This window comes from Strix uralensis, chromosome 3 (assembly GCF_047716275.1).
Source record: "Strix uralensis isolate ZFMK-TIS-50842 chromosome 3, bStrUra1, whole genome shotgun sequence".
In the NCBI taxonomy this organism is placed as follows: Eukaryota; Metazoa; Chordata; class Aves; order Strigiformes; family Strigidae; genus Strix; species Strix uralensis.
Window position 1 is genome coordinate 76,361,770 of NC_133974.1, and position 25,202 is coordinate 76,386,971.

Here is a 25,202-nt window from a genome sequence, read left to right on the forward strand (position 1 = left end):
GATTAAAGATGTGCCTTATAAGTCAAAAGATCAAGTACTGCATGGAAATTACATGTATAAACAGAATTATAAACAAAAACCTTCATTTATTGTACTAGTAAAATTTAATAATTAAATTTCGGTAAAGAGAAGAAAGTTGCTTGGGATGAAGTATTAAATCCCATGTTCATTTTCCATAATGACACCCATTCTTCTTTAAGAGGCTCAGACATTCTTTTGAATGCTGTCCAAGTACTCTTGTTTAAAAAATTAGATGTCTATTTTTCAACTCAGTTTATATATTTGACAGTAACGTACACAGTCCGTTTCATGATTTCTATGGTCAGCTTTTCCTAAGCGCATCTTGCATAGTGAGGAGAAAGTAAAATGTCATTAAAAATTGGCAGGAAATTAAGGAAGGAGTATGTTATTAATCTACTTCCTTTAGAATGACAGACTTCCAGTCATGAGTAATGATCATTAAGATCTCCAGTTTCTACAAGAAATTGGAAACAGGCAGGAAAAAAATTTCGCACTGTCAAGATTTTCTTTACTAAATGGAAAACATCACACATCTTTAACCTTCACGATAAAAATTGCATTGTAAAGCATTATAGGAAGTACTATGCAAATTAATATATAGGCAATACAGCTGACTCCGTAAGAGAAAAATTCAAGTCCTTTAAGACTCTTGGTCTGCCAAAGGATAGCAACCACAAACACTTCTCCTTTTAATAGGCTCAGCAACATAATGAAGCTGTCCTCTTTTCTACAGAGTGTAAGCTCTGCCAAAAGAAAAAAAAAAAAAAACACCCAAACTTGAACAGGTTTATTGTGAATTCAATGGCAGGACTTGCATTACTTTTCAAGACCAAGAAGGTCATTTAATTTTTTTGTTTGCTTTTAAACAAGTGACAAAGATTGAAAGATTTTGAGGATTAAAAAAGTAGAACAGGAAATTTCTGCTACAATTCACAGCCACGGTTCTCTCCTGCAACCAAAATACCCAACCAAAAGAATTTAAAATAATAATTTCCTTATCAACTACCTTTTAAGCATTCAAGCCTTAGACAACTTTTAAGTTCTGGCAACTCTGCCCCATTTAACATTTTCCGACTGACTCTCCCAAATCTTTCAGATGGGCTGCTCCAGAAGGAATCTGGCTGTGTAAAGTCCTGGAAGCCTGCAACTCTGCTAAAGGCAGCAACCTGTTTTCTTTCTTGATGTGATGTCCAATGCCAGGTCCTTGAAGTTTAAATTGTGCTGACCTAATACAGTCCAAGTCGCACACTTAAGATGCAAGTTTCCTTAGAGATGTTCATTCTGTGTAAAGCAGGACCACTTTGGAGATAACCAATGTGACATATCCCAAAAGTTATTAGGCAGACATGCAGTGATTTTTAGCCATTTGCAAATTCCTGTTACTGTATTCATCATCACTACAAGTTGAAGAAGTTCACGGTGCTTAAGTCATTTAATGCTTTTCTCTTCACAAAACAACATCAACTGTAGAATTAGCAAGTACCAGTCACCTTGGAATTGGGACAATTTTAGAATCCCATTAATTTCTTCATGTTAACTCCTGCCAAAATGTAAAATATTTATTACCTGTATAGAAATTTGCATATTTACCTATAATGCTATTTCTTCCCATCAAAATTTTTCCAGATGTTCTGAACTAGTATGGCACCAAGTAACCTCCCCTTGCAATTTACAAAAACGACAAACACATGCAAGAATATAAAATCCAGTAACTATTAAAATAACTCCTATTAGCTGTAAAACTAAGTTTGGCATTGTTTTCACAAATCCTCTTGAACATACACGCAACAAAACCTGGAAGAATATAAGTGGTTAAATTTCACAAGACTAGTGTTTGTTTTACTAGGTTTACTGCAAATGACATTTCTACTAATTTTTAATCCAAGTGCATACTCTATGTTTAATGATGGTCAAAATGGCTTAGCGCAGCCATTCCTTTGAATACGCCCTCCCTCCAGACATCAGCAATGACTGTGCTCTACACCTGTATCTATGGTTAAGGCCCAGAACTAACAGTGCTCAGGGTTGCAGCTAACATGTTACCCTAAGAACACCAGTCAGGGATCTGAATAGGAGCATCATCTCTTTCACAAATTAGGTCAGATGCCATGAAATAAGAGTAGTTGCATAAAAGTATGGACAATTAAACCAATTAAAAGGGTGTCGAGGGAGGGGCAGGATGCAAAGAGAATGAAAAATCCTAATAAATACTTTACATGAGTCATCATTTCTTTACCCTTCCAGAAATAAAAATCAGAAAAACCTTAATTCAGTTAATGAAGACAGCCTCAATTATTTACCAGGAAATAACTCTAATTTTCTGTATTCCAGCTACTGCATATATGAATTATGCAGACTCACACCACTGACTTAAAATTATATTATGCATATTAGGGTATGTTGTAGCTACAGAAATAACAATTTTCTTTTGATACTTTTGCTTGAAAGTGGTAAGTTACTTGTCTCTCCTCAGTTGTACACACACATTTAGAGCCTGAGGACTTCAGAAAACAACCAACCTGTAGCTAAATGTATTAAATAATTTTCTGAACTCCAAGTTAAACAATCAAATCTGCACGGCATGCCTCTAAATCGCACATTATAGCGAGCTTTACAAATGGCTTATAACACATTAACAATTTATTAATGCAAGTCTTACCTCTGTTTTGATGCTAGATCATTAAAATCTTAGATACTGCTATAGCAAAATCATTCCAGATGTATCACTTTTAAAAAGGTAAAGTTTTTCTGTAGGTTTTTCTTTTGCTGTTAAGTCATTACTCATGCAAAAAAATAAACCTGCGTAAGTACGCTACTCTTCAATCCCACATTCATCATCTGAAGCACAAACAGTTAAGATACTTCCGAGTTAAAAATACGTAATGCCATCTTAATAAAAGTCATCAAAACAATCAGAATACATCACCTTCCGTGACAGCTGGATGTCTTTTTTTAATTTAAAACTGAATTTTCTAGGATCAGACTGAGTCATAAAACGTTGCCCAACTGTTTTGAAAATCAAAACCTCAGATTACTAAGTATAACTCAATTCACTAAGGAAAAAAACAAACACACAAATGCTATACCAAATCTGCATTTCACTTTACACACCTCAGACATGCACTCCCAACTGTCCCGGATTGCTACTCTTACAAGTAACTTGGGACAACAGAACAGAGGCATCAATAGAGTAGCAAAGGCTCCTTCACTGATTCCACCAAGGAAAATGCATGCATTTAAGGTTTTTTGGTTTGTTAAAATACTGACTTTGTTTTCAGAGAACGAGACAATGCAGAAATAACAACCTGATCAATTCTCGTTCATCCCAGGAGTTTCACAATACAACAGTATAACCAGTAGTGTTCCTTGAACTATATATTACAACTATTTCAAGGCACATTTTATATAGAAGTGCAATACAAAAAAAACAGGTGTACAAAGGAATAAAAACACCCCACCAACACTGAAGACAGTTGCCATTGTGTGCCTTCTGTATTGAGCATGAGATCAGTTCTTAGTATAGAAGATTGAAAAATTCTCATTTCTGCATGAAAACATGCAGTGAAATACTTATCACAACTAGTTTTTCTTATACATGCTAGTTGTGACCAAATATATACTGCTTCCAACAATTTTAAACCTGCGATTGGATAGAACGTACATTTTCGTACAGTCCTAATTTTGAGGCGTCCACGGTATCACCAACCATCCAGAAAACAGTTCATTATTTAGCAACAGTGACTTAAGGCTCCGTCAAGTGCTAGAGAGCCCAAAGGCTAAACAGTCAAATGTGTACACTACCACTGTTGTGATATCAAATAGCACCTCTCGTGGCTATTCAAAACTGGTTAGCAAGTAAACTCTTTAACGCAAAATTCACCTCATTGAGTTTTGACCCAGCAGTTCAGTGAACAAGCAGGAAGTCCACAGTCTTATTGGCAAAACTGACTTACAGTGTCTCTAAGTCACTAGGCTCAAGGTTAAGAGCGAAGCATATTCCACTTCTACATTTTACGGGAATTTTACATGTTCAATTCATGATTTATAATCTCTAGGTTCTCTCTCCTCCAAACTGTCTGTAGACACAGTGTGCCACAGACTTAAGACTTCTGTTTCTCCCTCTATTTTCTTCAAATAGAACAATTTTGCAAATGTCTACATGTTCTAGAAAAGATTTTTTTTCGAAGATGGCCATTTCTTCAGAATAGTCCGACGCCGTCAGGCCTCTGAAGCAAAGGGGGAGAAAAAAAGCTGAAACACAAGGTTCATCTGGTAAGTTTTACATTAAGCATTACAAGCTGGACAGTATAAGAATGTGGCTTTTGCCTCAAAACGTCTGAGTCTTGGTGTGGAAACGAGTACTTGGCTGTCCCACCATAGCATTCTCGTAGTGGGACTGTCAGGGAAGTCTTGACTGGGGAGTATTTGTTTTGTTTACCTATCAGGCGTAAATTTCCAGGCACTCAGTTCATTTTGGGCTTGTTCCAGTTTGTCTTTAGTCTGTTCCAGTTCACCTTTCATTTTTAGGAAAAACAAGTTGATGGCTGGGTCCACCATTGTTGATCGCAGTTGGGCAACACTAGGCTGCTGGACTTGCTTGAGGTACTGAATCTGATTCTGCATAAAATAAGAAAGAAGACTGTTATTCATACAACATTAAATAAAACTTTAAAGTCATTTAAATACAAATAAAAATAGCTATTCCAAAGATAACATCAAAGAAACCTGCCTTCTTTCATCACTATAACCTGAAAAGGGCAGGATGAAAATCACTTTTGCCCACCTGCACCTTATCAATGTGCATATTTACTTAAACCCCCATCCCACCATCTGCAATGCTTAAACTTTCAATGCTGATTTTTTTTTTTTTCCTCCTCTCTGCTTCAAATTGCCAAAGCAGTGGATTAGAGAATTAGAATGCTCCCTTTCTTTTGTATCTGCCTGCACTTTTTTTTGGGGAAAAAAGCATATACAAAGAGTTATCTGCTTAAAACAGATAGATAATTTCCATGGACTTTCAGTGAAAGTTATTATGGAACATTACAGCTAATGTTGATGAGTAGTATTTTTAAGCAACTAGTAAAAAGGTTTTTACAAACTTCTAAGGTTTTTTGCAGATGTGATAGTCATTTATGATGCAAGTTTGTATATTTTTTTTTTAAACAAAATAACTTAGAAATATTAACATCAAACAAACATATTTGGTTGGATTTGATTCTCTTGCAATAACCACAACCTGAAAGATTTACAGTTTTATAATGCAGAAGACTTACAATACAGTCAAAATTTCAGGAGTAACTGTGAGAGGATTTCTTTTAAATATAGCACTCATTAATCAAAACTCCTATGTATTTAAAGAAGATTAACTTCTTCCAAAGTTTCTTATGTTTTAATCCCATCACATCAATCTTAAAATGTACTAAACAGTACACGTTTACAACCCAGCTAATCACTAAACGCATCAGCCTACGCAGAGTGTTTATTCTTAAATTCAATTTATTATGCTCCCTGTATCACACACATTTCTTCATCAGCAAGAAGTGAACAAAATTACATGAGATTAAAAAAGAAACATTAATTGAAAGTCAGGAGTTTTGCCTCCTGCTGCACACACAATCTTGCAATCAGACTTGGTAACAACAAAGCATCACCAGCAAAACAGAGGGAAAGCCTCCCCCTCCACACTTTACTTTACTTGGGACAAGAAGCACAGTCAAAAGCACTGTCAATTTAACCATCTTCCCATATACAGAGTTAGTCTGTTGCAGGGTCTTTACACAGCAATGGCCAAGAGAAAGAGTAACTACAAACATTCTATTTACCTTAATGCACAGTAGTGACCTCAGTCACTTCTTGACTGAGGAACGTATGTTTTAATTTATCTATTGTTAAGTAGCAACAACTCTTGGATTTTATTTCAAATAAGTGATTTCAAAGGTATTGAAATAACTGAAATATTTTCATTGACTTCACATTAATCTGATATTATCAAAATAATAATTTAGCTACTTAACAGCTTAAATCAATTAGCTACTTAAAAAAATTGAGATGACCATCATACTTTAAACTTTTATGTCTCCAGAAAGAATTATCAAGGGAATAAAGCACTGTGTAAGAATATTTTCAAGAAATAAAGCACTCAAGAACCCACCTACAAACATTACTTAGAAACAGGAAGTTTAAGTTAAGATTATCCTAACATTTCTTGGATGGCATTTTACCCCCACGGGTCCTTTGACTCACTGAATGCACAAAATGTTGCTCACTGCATAGAGATCTATTTATTATTACTGATACAACTTTTCTATCCACTCAACTTTCTGACACTTGCACTACTGAAGTATTTCAAGAACCTGACAATTCTGTGAGGGCTAGCACTAGTAGAAGGTGAAACAGCTAGTTTAACAGATGTCTGCACACAAACAGACACTCCAGCTGGCACCGTATTCCAGGAATGTAATTATGCTACAGCAAGATGGTTCCCAGCCTATTTGTAGACAGGCATCATTGAGGGAAAAAAAAAAAGATCATGTTCCTTGTCTTACCTAGGCCCAGCTCCCTCCCCTTCTACCGCCATCTTAAGAACTGTAACAGATTCCTCGGGTGAATAGTTCAAGGAATTGCTGCCACCTGCTCCTCACTCATGCCAGACATGCACTAGAACACTCCAAAGGACCCGGCTGATTCTGTCCAATGCCAGTTATTTAACAGTCTCATTTGGGTATCTCTAGCTCAGGCTCCTAGACCAAGCAGAAAGCACTTGCATAGGCTCCATGTAACACCTCAACTGTCATTCCTAAAACAGTAGCATAGAAAGAACTTACTTAAGCTGAACAACCCTTCCTCATTCCCTCCTCAAAATTTAAGACTATTTATTCCTCCATTTTTTCTAACTCAAATGTTTTCCATCACTCTACAATTGCTTTCTCCAGTTGTAACTCCAGAGTTCTCAACTGTCAGGCTTTTCATCCACTCAGAGCAAGTAAACTACCCCCAATATGACCCACTGCCAAAGCAAGCCCATACTTCTTAACCCTTCTGCCTACTTCCTTAGTCCATTCTTCTTCCTGCTTAGCCAGTTCAAGCCTCCCATTCTTGCTCCCTCTAACCACTCTCTGGTACATGTCTCCTCCCGTTGATATTCCAAGGGTAAGGGCAGAAGAGTTTGCCTGCAATCAGGACCAACTTCAGGCTAGAGCTAAGCATACAGAACAGTCATGTCCAATGCCAGACCCCAGGACATGCCCACTCCAACACCTGAAATGCCTACTGGTTGTTCATATTCCCGAACACAAAAGCACACACTACCTGATATTTCTCAAAAACCTATCAGACGGACAAACAGGGATGAATTTTCAGAGCAAAAACCTTGGTATCGGCTCTCTACTCGAACCCAAAGCAGAAGAACACTGAAAGTAGTCTAGAGGACATCAGGTTGTGTGGAGTTTTGTTTGGGTGGGGTTTTTTTTTTTAAAGACAGACAGTAAGATTTTCAACCCCTCTACTTTTCCCATATTCTTGGAAACAGCTGAATCCTTTTAGCTGAAGTTGTCCAAAGATATCCACAAAGAACAGACCCTCTGACATGAAGAATTCAACAAGAGAGCACAGGTGCTTAACAGAAAATGTAAGCAATTAAGTACAACTATATATCCTTCTCTTAAGGAAGGAGTAGGAGGGAAGAAACTACATAATGAAGAAGAGAAGAAACAACAGAGCTGGAACCTAAACCACAATTAGGTTATTAAAAGTAATGACTATTTAGGTACTACAGTCCAACTGCACCCACAGGAAGCTTCCACTCACTGTTATCTGTTCCACAGAAAACCTGAGTAGCAAATTTTTCCAAATGCCTGTCTGCTTGTTGACCCTCCACTAGCTTGGGAGGGGGTTAAGGCCTTTCCCTGAAGTAGCAGTAACACACATCATCACCACCTCTGCCAGAAATAAAGCTTTATGTAGAAACAGTAGTCAATACCTTTACCTGCACTTCCTTAACAGAACCTAAGAGTTCCTTACAACCCCCTAAAAGAGGTTGCCGCTGTCAGGGGGAAGGTAGCTCAAAGGCTGCTGCTGACAATAGGACACATGAGGTATTAAAACACCTAAACTTCAATGTAGCCCTGTAGTTAGCCAACCTAAACTATCCAGAGTAAGTTTGCAACATCAGTCAGACTCTCAGGAAGCTCAAAAGAAACCCATATCTACTGCTTCTAGACATGGCACAGAGCACAAGAGAGAATGGAGCTATGCACTCGACCATCACCTTGTTTCTTCTAAGAGAGTACCGAAACAGAATCAGGACAATGATTCTGCTACTGCTACTCTGACATGCACACCTACACTTTCAAGACAATGACAGGTGACTTCATAAGCTGAATTAGGTTTTGGTGTGTTTTATATTTTTAGAAGGGTACAAATTAAAATTAAGCACCTAAGACAGAGTCTGTCACACCTTATTTTAAAACAGAGCTAGTGTATTAACTAGCAAGATGTTTTACAAATCAGTAATCAGAAAACTCACATTTTTGATAACTACTGCTATTTGAATATGGCATTTTTAAGTTTTTATCAATTTAAATTTGAATGTGACGTGACTGTGATAAGTTTGTAAGTATAAAACATATCTCAAAAATGAAGAGTAATATGAACAATAAGTATACAGTAAATATTCATCTGCAGTTTTCAAGAAACTCAACACCACAGATGCTCAGTCTTTCTAATTAAGATGTGACAGGAAACATTAAAGGCTTACATATAAATGTCACCGGTATATTTTACATGTAAACATGTATTATAAAAAATGGTTAACTACACTAAAAATAAAATTCTTTTATGGATTAAAAATTAGACATGTCAAATAACACATGGCGAATAGCTGTTAATCGTTTATGAAGTGATTTAGCAACCTACAGCTTAGCTTCAAATCTCATCCAACATGATTTATTTTGCTACTGTTACTTTACTGGAAAAAATACTATCTAATAACACAAAGCCAAGTAGTCCTCTAGAGCTTCTTGAAACTACATGCATTTAAACTTTTTGCATTTTAAGGTGCCAATGTCTCCATTATAGCTTTTACCCCCCTTTCTTCAAGGACCCATCTTCCTACTGCCATGCACTATGAAGGAGATTACAACCTTGATGCTATTCATGTGTCAATACCTGGAAAAATATAAGCCACTTTGGTATGTGTTTGGGTTTTGTTTCTTGTGGTGGGTTGGGGGGCATGTGTGTCCTTTAAGTACACTGAAATTAGTAAAAGCTCTTCAAAGGTTCTTCTAAACAGATGTTTATAGCTGTGATGCATAGGCTTTTCTAGAACATCTATAACAAACTGCAGCCAAAAATCCTACAGACTTCATGATCTTGTCAAAATTTATAGTCTTACATACTCAAAATTTTTGTCTAACTCATTCTTTTAGAAATAGAGAGGAAGAAAGGTAAAAATAGTACACACAAATTTGGTTTTGGTGAAAAACCTTGCCTTTATTTTTATTTTTTTTGTATTTATTGTTTCAGCTATATGCTCAGAAGTTCAAAAGAAAAAACCTCTTATTACTGCTGCTCCTCACAGCAGAATTTATCAGTAAAACTAACAAGAGAAGCAGGATCAACATAGTAGTCTTACTACTAGGAAGTGTTGCGGTATAGTACCAGAACAGATCTTCATTAGCATCCTGTGCTGCATTAGGAGGAGTGCTGCCAACAGGTCGAGGGAGGTGATCCTTTCTCTCCACTCGGCACTGGTGAGACATCTGGATTACTGGGTCCAGTTCTGGGCTCCCCAGTACAAGAGAGACATGGACATTATTAGGCTGAGGCCAACGAAGAGCCATTAAGATGATTAAGGGGTTGGAGCATCTGACATACAAGCAGAGGCTGAGAGCACTAGGGCCGTTCAGCCTGGAGAAGAGAAGGCTCAGGGGGATCTTACCAACATGCATAAAATACCTGATGGGGGGAGTAAAGAAGGCGGAGCCAGGCTCTTCTCAGTGGTGCCCACTGAAAGCACAGAAGGCAATGGGCACAAACTGAAACACAGGAAATTCCACTTAAACATAAGAAAATGCTTTTTGCTGGGACGGTGGTTGAACACTGGCACAAGTCACCCAGAGAGGTTTTGGAGTCTCCATTTTAGGAGATGCTCAAAACCGGACTGTGCACAGCCCTTAGTTATCTGGTCCAACTGACACCACTCTGAGCAGGCAGGTTGGACTAGACAAACTGCAAGTCCCTTCCAACCTCAGCAATTCTGTGATGCACTTTTTAATCACTGCAAAGTAAGCGTTACCCCCTATTTTTTTCTCTTCATACCAGTGCTTACTACGAACTGAGGTAATCTTACGGTCTTAAAAGCAATGAAAATACTGTGTACACACTTAAGTGTCACATTACTATACCTGACAGCTCTGAAAACCTACAGGAAAAAAGAAAGGAAGGCTAAAAGAAAGTAACAGAGGAAAGCTACAATACTAGTTATTAGTTTTGCACAGAGCTTGTATTTTTCATAAGAGAAGCTCTCAGGAATATGTTAATTATCAGTAAATAGCTTTTTACAATCTCCTCTCAGGAACTGCCAAATTAAAGCAGCAGGTGATGACTATGTTAAGAAGGTAATCCAAAAAAGATCAAGTCCAAAAGTGGTAATTTTCAAGAAACCCAAACTAAACTCAGAAGAAAACAAAGTCACAGAAACCCCACAGAAATAAAGGAGAAAAAGAAACAGCAACAAAAAAGGTATTTAGTACAAAGAACTTTAGAAACCCCAATAAGCATATCTGCCACATTTCAAAATATCTTTCTCTGAAAGTCAGTAGCTCTTTCCCCTACCTAGCCAAAGGGATGCAGCTTACAAATACCTTGTTATCTAAATCCAACATAAGTATCAGCCTAACACCTCCTAAATGAAACCCAGTAAACTTAATCTCATCCTTACATTTCAATTTGTTCCTGCATCCATTGATAGTCAGAAGTAACATTTTTGGTAAATATGCACAGTTGATAAATGCTAGAAGAAAGTAAGCATGGCTCATGTAAGAATCAGCTTGGTTCTGAAACGGAAGTCCTTCCAAGCACAATTGCTGCTGAAAATCAACTGAAATAAATATTAAAAAAAGCAAACTTTAAGAAGTGATCTTTACTAATTCAGTGAAAATTTGAAGTGCCCCGCCATTTCTTTAAGCACAGAAAATGTGATGCTATAGATATATGAAAAACATAGCGCATGGGTACTGGCTCAAAAGCTGATATTCCCGTAATAGTCTGAAAACACTTATCCTCTCTAAATACTTACAGTACACTCTTGCATCTCCTGTTCCTTAGTTGCCAGCCTCATCACCAGAATATTTTCTCTTCGGGCAGACTCTTGCTGTTGCTGTTTCAACTTCTCTTCGGATTCTCTCAATCCCGTCACATCATTAGCTAATACAAGCAATAACACAAAAAGCACGGTTTATAGCACTATCTCATGCATAGTTTTTAAAGACAGCTAAAATAATCTAAAACCAAATTCATAAGCAGCAAGAGTCATAGATAAGCATGACTATAATAAGCATAAATAAGAAAAATCAAAATATTATTATTAAAAAAGCTTGACAACAGTTGGTTTTAAATATACCTTTCTGTTCCTTCCTTAAGACTTCAACTTTTGAAAATGTTTCCATGTTTATATAGAAAATAACTTTTAAATTGCTTACTTAACCAACTACTATTACAACTTGCAGTCTGAAACTCAGGAAGTTGGAACTGTCCTGGTATCTATAAGAAATGTTGAGGCCAGGGTGGGGGAAGAGGGAAGTCTACACTTTGGCAAAAAAAAATCTGCAGTCTGTAAAACAGTGCTATTTGTGGTCAATCCTCAAACTGGTCTCAACACTCAAGTAAAAAGCAGGACATTTGAGAACTTCAGAAATGGCAGTTCGGTCACAACTAGAATTCTTCCGATTCATGAACATTTAGATAGTATATATATATATATCAAATATGAGAGAAGGCAGCACAGCACATTTCCAAATTACTCAAACAGGAACACATGCAAGCAGTCTGATACAAGAATACACATTCACTCTGCTACTTGTCATGTATAAACTGATGGAAAGTTGGAATAATTAAGATTTTTATTTTTTCTAATTACTTAAGAATGATCAGCTACAAATGTAAACTAAAAACATCACAAATTGCTTCAGGACAATTATTTCTAAGTAATTCTTTGCAAATAATTCAATAATACTGATTACTACAGCCTGTATTAAGAGTTTCCAAAATTGAGAAACTGGGAATGTTAAAGCAACTTATTTATCTATGTTAGAACAGTTTGAGATTAGAATGAAATCAACTGCTTACATTTGCTGTATTTTAGTCTGTCCAAAACTCAAACATTATGGGGTGGCAGTAGAAGAAGGATGTAACAGAGAGAGGACATCCATTTGGACTGACAGAAAAATACCCTTCAAACTCAATGGTACTAAGTCTTTAAGTATTTAGACTGAAAAGGTGAGCAGAAAACAAGCAAGAGCCTATCTCTAGCTGCCACACAATTTTTAAAAGTGACTTAGGATTGGCGATTCAGTCACTTCCAGAATGTATACAGCTTTTCCCATTTGAGAGTTTTTCCCATATTCTCTTTCAAAGGACTGAAATACAGACCAGGTTATAAAGACCACCTAAGACTGCCAATCAAATCGCTATTTTGCCTAATCAAATGAAACATTACTTGTGGACTCATTTTAGACCCTTACCTCTACAAACTATTCCCCCTGTCACGTGGTTTACAACCCTGTGACACTACTGAAGGCACAAACATTCATGGAGTATTTTGGTAGGGGATAAGACTTCATTTCTAATGGAAAAGTCCTGAAAATACACCTATTTGTGGGGTTATGTTTTGAGACTTTTTTTCCCCCCTAGCAGTCTGGGTACAGACAGTCCTACAGATGCAAAAATAGAATTTTTAGATGCTATGTAAGATCTGCAAAGAAAAATAAGGAGCTGAGAAAGTTGGGAAAAGGTGAAAACTTACACTAGAAAAAACAGGGACTTTTTCCCTGACAAATAACTTACATACAGATTATTCTCTCTTATTTAGAGATACTAGACAGCACAGACATTACTTGAACACTCTGCTTTATACAAACATTCAGGTAACTCGTACCATTTTGAAACTTGGCTAACTTACAATTAAGGTCTGTGTACTTGCCCTCCAGAGCTTGCACATATGCTTCATACTGTTTCCACCTATTGCAGAGACAAAGAGAAAAAAGAACGTTCTGAAGTTCAGTTTATTAAATCAAGACATCTCATTCCTAAACTTTCAGAGTATACATTCATACCATAATCAGAAAATGTCAAGAGGAAATTACACAATTGCATAAAGGACAATTCCAGCTTTAAAAAAAGGGGCTTTTAATCACAACAGTAGTTAAATCCACTTTGCATCTCAAAAGGATAAAAAGGTAGCTGTGTGTTACAACACTTAAAATTGACATCATAAAACTTACTGCAATATTTTTGACGAACACTGGGATCAAACATCTATTACTTAGTTATCTGTGTAAAGTACCTAAGATACATCTCATCCTCAAAGCAGAACAAATCAAACAAAATTCTGTAACAGAAGCCATAATACAAAGACAAGATTAAGTCTGTTACCAAGTGAACAAGACAAGCAGAAGTCTGTTACAATACACTAGAACTGGCAGTCTCGGTTAAGTAGTTATACCAGCTCATTCAAATCAAGACCATACACTGATTATATTCACCAACCAGAAGTCAAACAGTTATTAACTCTTTGAAGACGTGTTATTTAAGCACTTCATCCAGAGTCAGAAAACCTCACACTTAAAACCAGCATCACATTTGATACAAGCCATCAAATCAGTAGCAAATAAAGTCTGCAGTAAAGCTTAGCATGACATGCCTTACCAACAAAGTTCACGGGATAGCGTTTTGGAGTTTTTCATTTGTTTGTTTTCAAAGTACTTTGCTCCTAACTGTGTCTTCCTAACGATGGTACAATTCCACATTATGAAACAAAAGAAATTAATCTAATAACTTATCACTACAGAAGTGGAAGGTTTCTGTTCCCTCCTCCCAACTCTCCTTCTCTCTGAAACCTATTTTATGACACACTCATCGTAACTGCTCTATTTTAAATCCCTAACTTACACCACTAACTGAAAGCTATAAAATCTAACGCTAGATCATTTTTGACTGTTCAGTGAATTCAAACAGCTTGCTAAAGGGTCTAAAAAGCATCAGATCTGTAACAGCAAGTGAGATCACATCATCGGGAAAAGCAAAAGTAAGCACAAGATCTCTTCCTTCTGGCAGCAACAAAATTTTTCATCTCTTCAGCTGAACATGAAATCAGCATGAATTAACTCTCAAGCTTTGTAGAAGAAAGCAGTTGTATTCCCACTTAACTCTCTGCTCTAAAAAGAACATTGTTAGAAACAAAAGTTTCACTGTTTGACCACTAAAAGTTCTGTTAGTTCAGAAGATTTCAATCCCCCCAAAGTAAAACTGAAACCATCTACTAAATAGGTTTTCTTTCCAGGATTGCTAATTTTTTTACACACAAGAACTACATGAAATAAAAGGGTTGGTCTTCAAGTACAGCTGACTTCTAAGTTATATCTCACAGCCCAAACCCAGTAATTCTGTCAAAATCATGACACAAACACACCCACCCCTCACCAATAATAGGAGCTATACAAAGAGCAAGTGAAATGAAGATCTGAAACACAAGTTAGGAAGACATGACAGACCACCACTGGGGAAAAAAACCAACACAACAAAAAAACAAACACATAACACATGGTCACCAAGAACATCAGAGAGAATACCTCTAAGTCACCTCTCAACAACTGCCAGTATTTAGGCAAGAACTGAATTCCTGGAAAAAAAAACCCAGAGCACACTAAGCCATGTCATGGATTTTTCAACTCTTCTAGAAACATGACTCTTCAGACATAACGTTTTGTCAAGAAACTGGTGAAGACTGCCGTTCATCTTCAAGCAAGTTGTACTGGGTCTAGCCAAAATGGTTAATTTTCAGCCCTCACAGTGCTGTGCTTTGTATTGGTAGCTAGCAAGGTGTTGATAGCACACCAGTGTTTTGGCTACTGCTGAGCAGTGCTCGCACAGCATCAAGGCCGTCTCTCCAACATTCCCCCCTCACTAGGAGGCTGGGGGTGGGCAAGATCTTGGGAGGGGATGTAGCCAGGCCAGCTGATCCAAACTGACCAAAGGAATATTCCATACAATATGACCTCTGCTCAGCAATAAAAGCTAAGAGGTACTGGGGCAAGGGGCGTGGGGGGGGCATTCATTATTACAACATTTGTCTTCTGGAGCAACTGCTACACATGCTGAAGCCCTCCTTCCTGGGAAGTGGCTGGACATCACCTGCTGATGGGAAATAGAGAATAAATCTTTTTGTTTTCCTTTGCTTCCACCCATAGCCTTTGCTTTTGCTTTATTAAACTGCCTTTATCTTGACCAATGAGGCTGCTTCCATCTTATTTTCTCCCCCCCACCACCCTCCTCCTCCCAGGAGGGGAGTGACAGAGCAGCTTGGTGGGCACCTGGCATCCAGCCAAGGTCAACCCACCACACAAGTTTACAAAATTGTACAGAATAAACTGGTGATCGCACTGACAGAGAACTCTCCAACAATCAAGCAATCACTTTTAAAACTTGAACATTTTCTACCACGTTAGCTTTACTTTCACACACATGAACTGTCTCAATTTTGCTACAACTACAGAAGGCCTCGGAAGCAATTTTCTTTTCTAGCAATTGAGCTGGTTTTCACCTCACTTCAGGCAAACCAGAAAGCTAGCAACTATAGAGACAAAAATCAGAAGCAGGCTTATTTCATTCAATTAGATTTAGAAAAAAAAAACCAAAACATTGAAACAGACAATCAAATAGACTAAAAGCATCAAAACAGTAAGTGAAATAATGAACATTTAAAAACATTCACATCAATGAAGCGGACCATTCTTATAAATAAATTCAGCTCAGGAAAGTAAGCAAATATATTGGTAGGCCCTTACTGAAAGGGGACCAATTCTTTTTCAATGAAACTTGCAGTTATGATTCTTCATCTGTTGCGTATATATTTTTGTAGTGATCGCAGCAATCCTGAGGACCATTATGTCAAAATATTTACTCACAAACATTCATGAAAGTAAGTGAAAGGAAGTAAAAGGAAGTCTTGTGATGGTCCTGATAATTTAGTTTTCACTTAAGTGTCTATTAACTGACTTAAGACTTTAAGCACCTTTTTCAGTTTCTAAGTTCGTAAGTCTCTTGTAGTAACTTTTTCTTGTTCAGTACCATTAATAATCTATTTTCCTAAACACTGTTTTTCCAGCTTATTTCACTATGTTTACAGTAGTAGCACAGATAGAGAGAATTAAAGTGGAATTCTGATCTTTGAAAAGCTGAAGTTACAAAGTTGTGGCTTCTGAAGTTACACAAAAGAAAAACGAAAATAAGGAACTATGACAGAATAAAGCATTTTTTAAAAATTAAGATGAAGATCACGGACAGTGTTTTTTAGTGTTCCAACTCTGAACATTGATAACTCTTATCTGTTCTGTTTGTTCCTTCTTCTCTCATTATTACGTCTACGCTGTTACAAAAGACCAGATGATACTACAGTCAAACAGGTCAGGTATAAAACTCTGCATTCCTAGGTCTTAAATGACCACATGAATGGTGTTTGAGTCTAACACCATTCTCTAAATGAACAATTCTCACAGAAAATCTGGTTTTACCTGAACAATAAAAGGCCAGCATTTCCAGATGCATGACCTTGGTCTTACATTGTACAACTGAAACTCCATGCACAACAGTTCTGCTTCTGCACTTTTTTCCAGTAATGTGGACTCCCAGCTGCTGACATGCAAGGCTGAGGTGAGCCTGCACTCCCATTACGTGAATCTCACATGCTAAGTTTTCACACAGAGCTTAAAAGAGGTGACAAGGACAGCAAGTTTGTGGAATGCTGTAATGATGCCTTTGCTCTGTGATGGAATCTCAGCCATGCCATGTTGAAACTAGACAGCAGAAGCTGAGGCTAATCTAGCAGTGGATGTAGTATCACCTAGAAATCCCAGCTACCAAGCACAACTCCAGTATAGTCCGAGGGTTCAGAGCTACAACAACAACAAAAAACCACACCACCACACAAAAAAAAAGCAGAAAACCAAGTATGATCTGAAGCCTCCATTAGGCCCTACTGCTATCAGGAAACTGTTAGAAAAAGTCAACTCAGATGTCACCATATACCTTTATTTCAGATGCAGTTAGAAACTTTAATGAAAACTGTATCCAGAAATATTGTCATCCTCTGCATAAAAACATGCGACTTCCCCATAAGACACCAGAACACATTAAAGATCTGATAAATTATGAAAGTTTTCATATAAATAGCATTCCTAAAAATTACATACTTCAAACATTTTCCAGTTAGCTCACTTTACAGACTCTTCAGGGAAAAGATTTTTGCCCCTAAACACATTCTAAAGTTCAGTGAAAGAAATGTTCAAAAAAAAAATCAGTAGTGATACAAACCAAAGTATTTTTGTCCTCCCCTCCCATTATGTCAGAATTAAAATTTGAAGACTGCTACTAGCGCATCTTCAACTACAGGAGGAAAGCATTCCCCTCTGGGAAACTTTTTTGCCTTACTTAATGATATATCCCTCCTATCAGGTTTCATCTACACTTAATATCTGCATTAGTTTAAACTTTTTTTAATAGACAACACTTAGTGACATAAAAATCCAGCTTTCAGTTAAACTATTCAAGAATTTACACATACTTGCAAAAGCTTCTTTAAATAAAACAGTGACTTATAGGAACTCGTCAGCCAGACCTTAACTGCCTTTCTTTCCAAGTTGCAAGAAATAGTTCTCCTCTTCACACATGTAATCTATGAGATGCATTGGTTTAAGCAAACCTGAGAGCTGCCTTGACCTCCTTGCCCCACCCATATTGCCCCTTCTGGTACCTCTGTAGGGGACTCAGGCAGCTCATCAGTGAACTTGTGGGGGAAAAAAGACAAAGGCTAAATGTCAGCTTTTTTCTCCAATCAGGTTTTGTTTCCACTCAATACTGGCTTCTTGGATCTATTTAGTAGTTCATGCCAGTAATCTGATGGCTAAACACTGGCAATCTGAAGAGCTTCACTAATGTGCTACCTGGAAAGGTGCTAAAGAACAGAGGCAGAGCTGTACAGAGAACTAAGAAGGCAGTCCTGAATCCAATTTACATTCAAAGGGTCACTTAGTCTCACAAGAACTGAAAGGTAATTGAGCAGCATTATGTAGGTTAATTAATTTTCTTCCTTCTCTAAAAATATTAAGCAGACTTTAAGACTCCATGGCTTCAAAATAATTCTATGAATACCACTATTTTTCTTGGAGCACCCATTTTTTACGCTGAGCTTTGGAGTTCACTTTTTCCAAGAATGAATGATAAGAACTCAGCAGGTAGGGCACACACAGATTGCACCTAAGCTGTTCCAAAAGTGACTGGCTGCAAGTCCACGTTCACTGAAGTTCAGTAAAAGCACTGTATTTCCTCGGAACCGCCTGTGTAAATAGAGGTGCTTCAGTGTTTTGCAGACTAACCACTAGGCTAAACAATCAGGGCGATACTAATCAGAATTTTAGCTATGATCCACAGAGAGCTTTGTTATCATGTTCCTGGCTCTTATTTCTTCACAGAAGCTCCTACACAGTCAAGCTAAGCAGATACTGCACTAAACTGAGGAGGGGAAAGATGAAGGCGGTGAGTCCACAGCAACAAGTTAACGAGACAAGCAAAAATTCCCGAAAGGCTGGACTGTAAGGCTTCTTGTTGATCCTGGTCACATTTAGTTAAAATGAGCAAACCAAAATTAAGTACTTCATGAAAAATAACAGTGAAATTGGGATTCATGGCACAGAAACTGACAGAAAAGAATTAATATTTTCTACATACGTATATTATCAGTGCAATTGTACAGCGATGACGATGTATTACCTAAAAGACCAAAAGCAGATGACACGTGCCCCTATCTTAAAACCATTTGCCTCACCACAGCATGGACCAAAAAAAAATGCATTCCAAAACTTAAGACAATCCAGTAGCGATCAACACGTTTTTCAATGTCTGAAAGTAGCTTTGATTAAAATATAATAGACTTATAATAGTGTTATGTTTTATTGCAACCTACAAATGAAGCCAGCAGTTAAGTGTAGTAATTGCTAGTTTTATGTGAAATCACAATTAAAGGTGAACCTCCTATAAATACATTAAATATGCACCCCATTCAAACAAAAAAAACCTGTTCGTAGGACTGCTTAATACAAACAAGACGGACACGGCCAAAACAGCATTTCAGTTTTCACCTCTGGGTATAATGGACAGTTATTCTCCTTAAATCCATCAAGCAGCCTTTTTGAGAGCATAAATTGCTTTGTCTACACTAATAAGAAGATTGGATATCAACACAGCTGTCATTTGCAAATTCCCTCCTAACTCTTCATTAACACATGCTTCGCTGCTGACATAATACTTTACCTCCTTGGGTATATTCCACCACATTCTCACTTTAATATATGCTAGAAATAGATCTTCTATGGTAGCAACTAATCACTGCAAGTTACAGAAACTGATTACAACTGGAAGCCTTTTTTTTGTTTTCACACAATCAGAAAGCAAGTGGCACAGAATGTATGCTTTGATACTTTGACAGGAATTTTATAGCTGGAAGTAAGGGCATAGCTTTACAGACTTAGAAGTTTGCTATTCCCAGGGAAAATCATGAGTATAGAAACTTCTATAAAAAGGTTCACAAGGCCTATACCACTCAACATCAAAGAAGCACTTTTTCCTACTGTTTAAATACATTATCCTTTACTACCCAAAAGACTACACACTTGGAGGAAGCCAGAAACCAGTTTTAAACATATGGAGGCAGACTACGTTGACTCCCCTGGAAAGAACTGTCACCCCAGAAGTAGCTGGCAGGATAGTTTGCCCAGAAGAGGGAGTAGCTGATCATATACATTAAGCATTGCACTTGTATCCTTATGTTTCTACAGAGTTTAGTCTTTGTTCTATGAAATAGCAATATTTGAGACACCCTAATAATGCTACTAGCTTACAGTGTACAAAAAGCCAAGAGCTAAAGTTTACCAAAATGCACGCACAAACTACTCCAGCAGATAAACAGACAACCCACAGATGCTTGGGTTTAGTTGCTCCTTGTTTACAAATCCAGAAATTCAGATATACAGAGATAAGTGACTGGGGTCAGTTTCTTTAAGCAGGTGGTCTCCATGACAGGACTGCTTATTATTTTTTTCACAGTGACACTAAGCTTTCTAAAAAGTGAAAAAGAGAGCCACGCTCTTCTTTATGCAAATTCTAGGTGATGAAAACTTCATTTTAGCATTTTACTGTTAATATCTGAACACTCTGAGAAGACGACTGCACGGAAACTTATTGTAGGAGTAAGGAGTTGACATTTTTCTGATGTTTAAAAATACCTTGCTATCTAGTAAGGAATGTAGGCAACCATATCTTCTGAAGTTACAAGTGAAGAAAAAACCTCCTACTCATGTATTACAAAATATTGTTCAGGATTTTGTCTCTTTGAAAAAAGTGCTTCCCCCCCAAACCAGATATAAAAATATTTCAGACAAGATGAGAACTTTACAAAAAAGCTGTATCATGGAAAGGATAAAATAGTTTTTAGAACAAGGATACTAAAAACAATGGAAGAGGGAGGTCACATGTCTTCATTAAAAGTTCACTAAAAGGTTGAGATAGAAAAAAATGCTTTTTACTTTACCTTAGGATGAGCTCATCTCTAGGTAAAACCTTAAAATCTGCTTCACTAAGGCGAACCTATGGAGCAGAAGGAAAAAGCACAACTTAAGGTGTCAGGATTACCGCGGGGGTGGGGTGTGTGTGTAAAGTCACAAGTATTTTTAAACATACCTTCTTTGGGAGAGGTTCTTCATTCGTCATTGTGAACTCTGAATGGGAAGGAGAAAAAAAAAAAAGGAGTTTTATTTAGTGAAGTTACTAGTGTACATGAAATACTGAACAAGTCAGAAACTTGTACTCCAAGCCCCCTTAATTGTTGTTTTTAATTTGCAATATTAGAGTACTGAAATATTGGCTCCATACAACGCAGACCCAGGGTACAAAAACAACACCCTGACATGTTTGCTGCAGTAATCTAGGTACAAAGTCAACAGATGCATTTTTTCTAAAAATTAACCAAAACTTTCTTTAGATGTCTAAAAGGCCTATCACCAATCAATTCTTCCTATTTAACTAAGCAAAACCACCCAACTTTGTCCATACATGTTTAGATCAACCTGACATTTCGTATGTGCCTACATCTATTTAATATTGTATTTTACAAGGTAGAGGATAATCAGGGTCTGAGGAAATAAATCTATTATTAGTATCATTTACTTATTTATTAATAGAATACTAATAAATATCTAATAATAAAGTAAATAATTTGTGAACATTACCACTAATGTTTGGGTTAAGTCAAAATAACATGTTGTTCCAAGTACTTATTCTCCTACTTTTAAGATTCTGATAAACAGAAAGTATTACAGTTATTTTAAAACCCTTGTGAGTATTTTTAGGAAAGATATCAAAGAAATGGCTTGTGTATCCATCAAACTCAATTCCTCTTGTGTGTATGTAGTATAATAGGATTGCATTGTGCTGGGTTAAATATTCACAGTCCCTTGAGTTACAGGACATGCTTCCTTACCTCAAAAGGATAATACCTGGTACTTTCTACAACTATGATTATGTCAAAAATACTGAGTCTGCAAAGATTATAAGCATACAAGTAACAATGAATGCAAGGTTTGTTCAACACATGCATCTTTGCAATATGCTTTCCAGCAGAAAAGTTGCATATAATATTAAGATTTGACAAGCTTGTAAAGCTGCTGCAATGAACATATACCAGGGAAAGGATATGTCAACTCCTGTTTGTAAACAATTAGCTTCACAAAAACAATGCTTTTAAGCAGTTAATATTTTATTTTCTCAAAAATACTTTTACAGACTACCTTAGGTATTTTCACAACAACACCCAATGAACTAATTTAACTTTTTCAAATCCTAAGACAAACAAATCTTAAAATTGTTTGTCAATAAGACAAACACACATCAAACAAAGTAGAGCCTCTCCAACCTACACTAACCATTGGCAAATACACAGCACTGCCAGACAAGTCCCTGGTAAATAAATAAAAATTAAAAATAGAATAAAAACAAAAACCAAAACCCCCACACCTAGTACAGTGTACAGATGAAACAACTTCCAAGCTTTTCATAAAATAAAACCTGACATTAGAACCCACAGAAAGGTTTCCAAAAGCATTCAGTAGAAGCATCTCACTGATGAATGGCAGCTGCCTGTTCCTAGTCTTAGTAACACACAGGCACTTAAGTGCTTCCCTAGCCTAAGAGCACCTTTCCGCTGACACACAAGTTACTCAAGCATTTTAACTTCTGGATGCAGCTCCTTATTGGAGACTGTTTTACCAAAAACATACCTTAAATATTTTCAAGCACAGGAGGCTATCAATAAACTGCTGATGCCCAACTCAGTCATCCAAAATATCATAGGATAACTTGAGATCACAGGGGGTATGCTCGTGACCCCTGTACTTAGGCTGCCTACCTCTCCCACTATAAAAGATTCTAAAAATCCTTCAGGAAAATTAACTCCTTCAGCATTTGGAAGCACTCTTGAAGATCTCAGCAAGTTTTAAGTCCTCAACAGAGAGAACCATGCTTTTCAGATGTCCCACAGAACTACAGCTAGCACCGATTAAATTGAGCACAGATGATATAAAGTCATTATGTGTTCCTCAGAAAGGTACCAGAAGCATACAAATACCAAAAAGGGTGCATTTCCCCAAAGACTTGGCTTGTGAACCCTGCAGCAGCATACAACAATTACAAACATTTGATTGCTGCTACAATCGTGACTGAAAGAAATCAAAGGCTGATGCTCCATCTAAGGGTAGTCTACCTCACATCTCGAGACCTCTCACAAGGTTCCAGCACCCAGTTCTCTACAGCAGCACCAGACCTGGCTAGTCTAACCGCTACGCCCAGACACCACCATTTACAAAGCCATCTCTTGCTTTCAGACAAGAATACAAAAGTGCTGAAGACTGAAGTTACAGGCCACTGCATTAAAGAAGTTACTGTCCCAATGCCACCTATTATCGCTTGTAGTGACAGAACTGTACACTAAAAAAACCAACATGCTAGCTAAAAACATTCTACAGGTTATTTTGGAAAAGCTGGGTTGATCACATCTACAGATAAACACTAGTGCTATCTCTACGTGTGAATTTCACCTCACTACTCCCATGCAACAGCTTTTTTGGCACCTACAGTAACTCACCAAAATCTTAGAAATTTGTTACTGCTATACATTTCTACCATTGTGCTCAATGCTTTTCAGAAACTTTAAGAGCATCAGGCTGACTACATCAGTTGTCACAGTGATTTGCCTTAGCTTTCTGTTCATTAACAGGTGAATTTGTGTGGTACTGATAATAACATTACAACTGAAATGTTCATCCTTTGAATTTAAGACAGTAACTTCTCGAGTACTGTGCAGCAAGAGGTGCTTCCCATCACTTAGCTCTGCTCTAAGAGATGATCTCTCTCCGACTTAGATCACAAATATTTTGCAAGAACATGATGAAGTGCCATTTTCTACAATAAAAATAATCAACAATATTCCTGTGTAACTGACTAGAAATAACACGATTATATTTTGCAATTTATATGAACAGCTTAACTGTACTATCCTAACTAAGCACTTTCATGATTTTGAGGAAACGGCTGCTACACGCCACGACTTCTGCACATCTGCTCCTGGCAACGAGTAATATAAAACCATATTCCATACTTAAAATAACATTGTCATGGGCATTGAAAGAATTTTTACATAATCTCATCATGTTTTAGACTTCTATGGTACTTTAAATATGAAAAAAGGTAAAACGGGGAAAGTGCATTTTAATTTTGGGAACTCCAGTAGTCTGTACACCTTTTACTACAATGTTTAGAAAACATGGGATTTAAGGATTTAAAAAACCCTAAGAAACAAAGCCATTAATATCAGGTATGCTGCTTGACTAGTTACACCTGAAGTAACTGCCAGTTATTTTAACAATATGAAAAAGAGTTCCGTGGGGAAAACCCCGGAATAGGCTCCAGGCTCCCAAAATATACAGAAAAGCTTCAAAATACCGCTCTGATCGGGCAGACTTCACACTCGCCTCAATAACCGCGGTCTGAAGCTGGGTCCCGCGCCCCCGCCCCCGACGGCGAGGCCCCATCGTGCAGCCCCGCCTCCTGCGCGGAGCCCCCGCCGGCAGCGGGCCAGGCGCAGCTGCAGGCCGCCGACCGGCCGGCTCGCCGCAGGCGTTTGACAGACCCCACTGCCACCGCCCCCCGCCTCCCCAGAAGCTCAGGCACTGCCCGTCCCGCCGGGCCACCCTCGCTCGTCTTCCACAAGGGATGAGGGAAACGCGTCTCCCGCGCCCAGGGGAGCGGTGGTGACCGTGCCCGGGCGTGGCGGTTGCCGAAGGCTGGGGGAGGAGGCTCCCAGCCGAGCAGCCAGGCCGGGCTCGGGGCCTCGCACAAAATGGCTCTACGTGCTTCCGCTCCTCCCCCCGCTCGAGGTGAGGGATAGAGCGGCCGCCGGGGTTCGGCGCCCCGGGACGGCGAGGTGTCCGGTCCCTCCCACGGGAGTGGGAAGACGGCGGTGCCAGGGGAGGAGGGCGGGGGGTGGGGGGGGGCGCTCGCGCGGCCACTCACCTCCCGCCCGCGGTGCGGAGGCCTCGCTCTCCCAGCACACTAGTTGCCTGGGCCGCGCCCGTCACATCGAGGGCGAAACACCGCCACCGCTCACACCTGTCGCCAACTTCTGCGCCCGCTACCAGCTCTACAGGGACCGCCGCTCCGGAACCGGGACCGCCGCTACCGCTGCTGCTGTCGCCGCTGCCGCGTCCCTCCCGCCCGGGCTCCCTCGCGCGCCGCTCCCGCCCGCTCTTTATTTGCGGATTCTCTGCGCTACAAAATGGCGCCCAAGGAGGAAATGAGCGCCC

At 38.4% G+C, this 25,202-nt stretch overlaps 1 protein-coding gene across 2 annotated transcripts in view; it reads right to left on the bottom strand.

The window, feature by feature from the left end:
• The window catches only part of WTAP (WT1 associated protein), a 28,823-nt gene extending 3,621 nt beyond the window's left edge, over positions 1 to 25,202 (bottom strand). The window contains exons 1-7 of one of the 2 annotated variants that reach the window (XM_074862956.1): positions 24,913 to 25,202; positions 21,028 to 21,065; positions 20,879 to 20,934; positions 13,199 to 13,257; positions 11,318 to 11,445; positions 4,460 to 4,638; positions 794 to 4,247 (exon numbers count right to left, since the gene is read on the bottom strand). In XM_074862956.1, coding sequence (XP_074719057.1) covers positions 4,073 to 4,247; positions 4,460 to 4,638; positions 11,318 to 11,445; positions 13,199 to 13,257; positions 20,879 to 20,934; positions 21,028 to 21,057 — 627 coding nt within the window. In that variant the 5' untranslated portion in view covers positions 21,058 to 21,065; positions 24,913 to 25,202 and the 3' untranslated portion in view covers positions 794 to 4,072. Of the gene's footprint in view, positions 1 to 793; positions 4,248 to 4,459; positions 4,639 to 11,317; positions 11,446 to 13,198; positions 13,258 to 20,878; positions 20,935 to 21,027; positions 21,066 to 24,912 lie in introns of those variants that run through there. The other variant, XM_074862955.1, reaches the window with a different exon arrangement.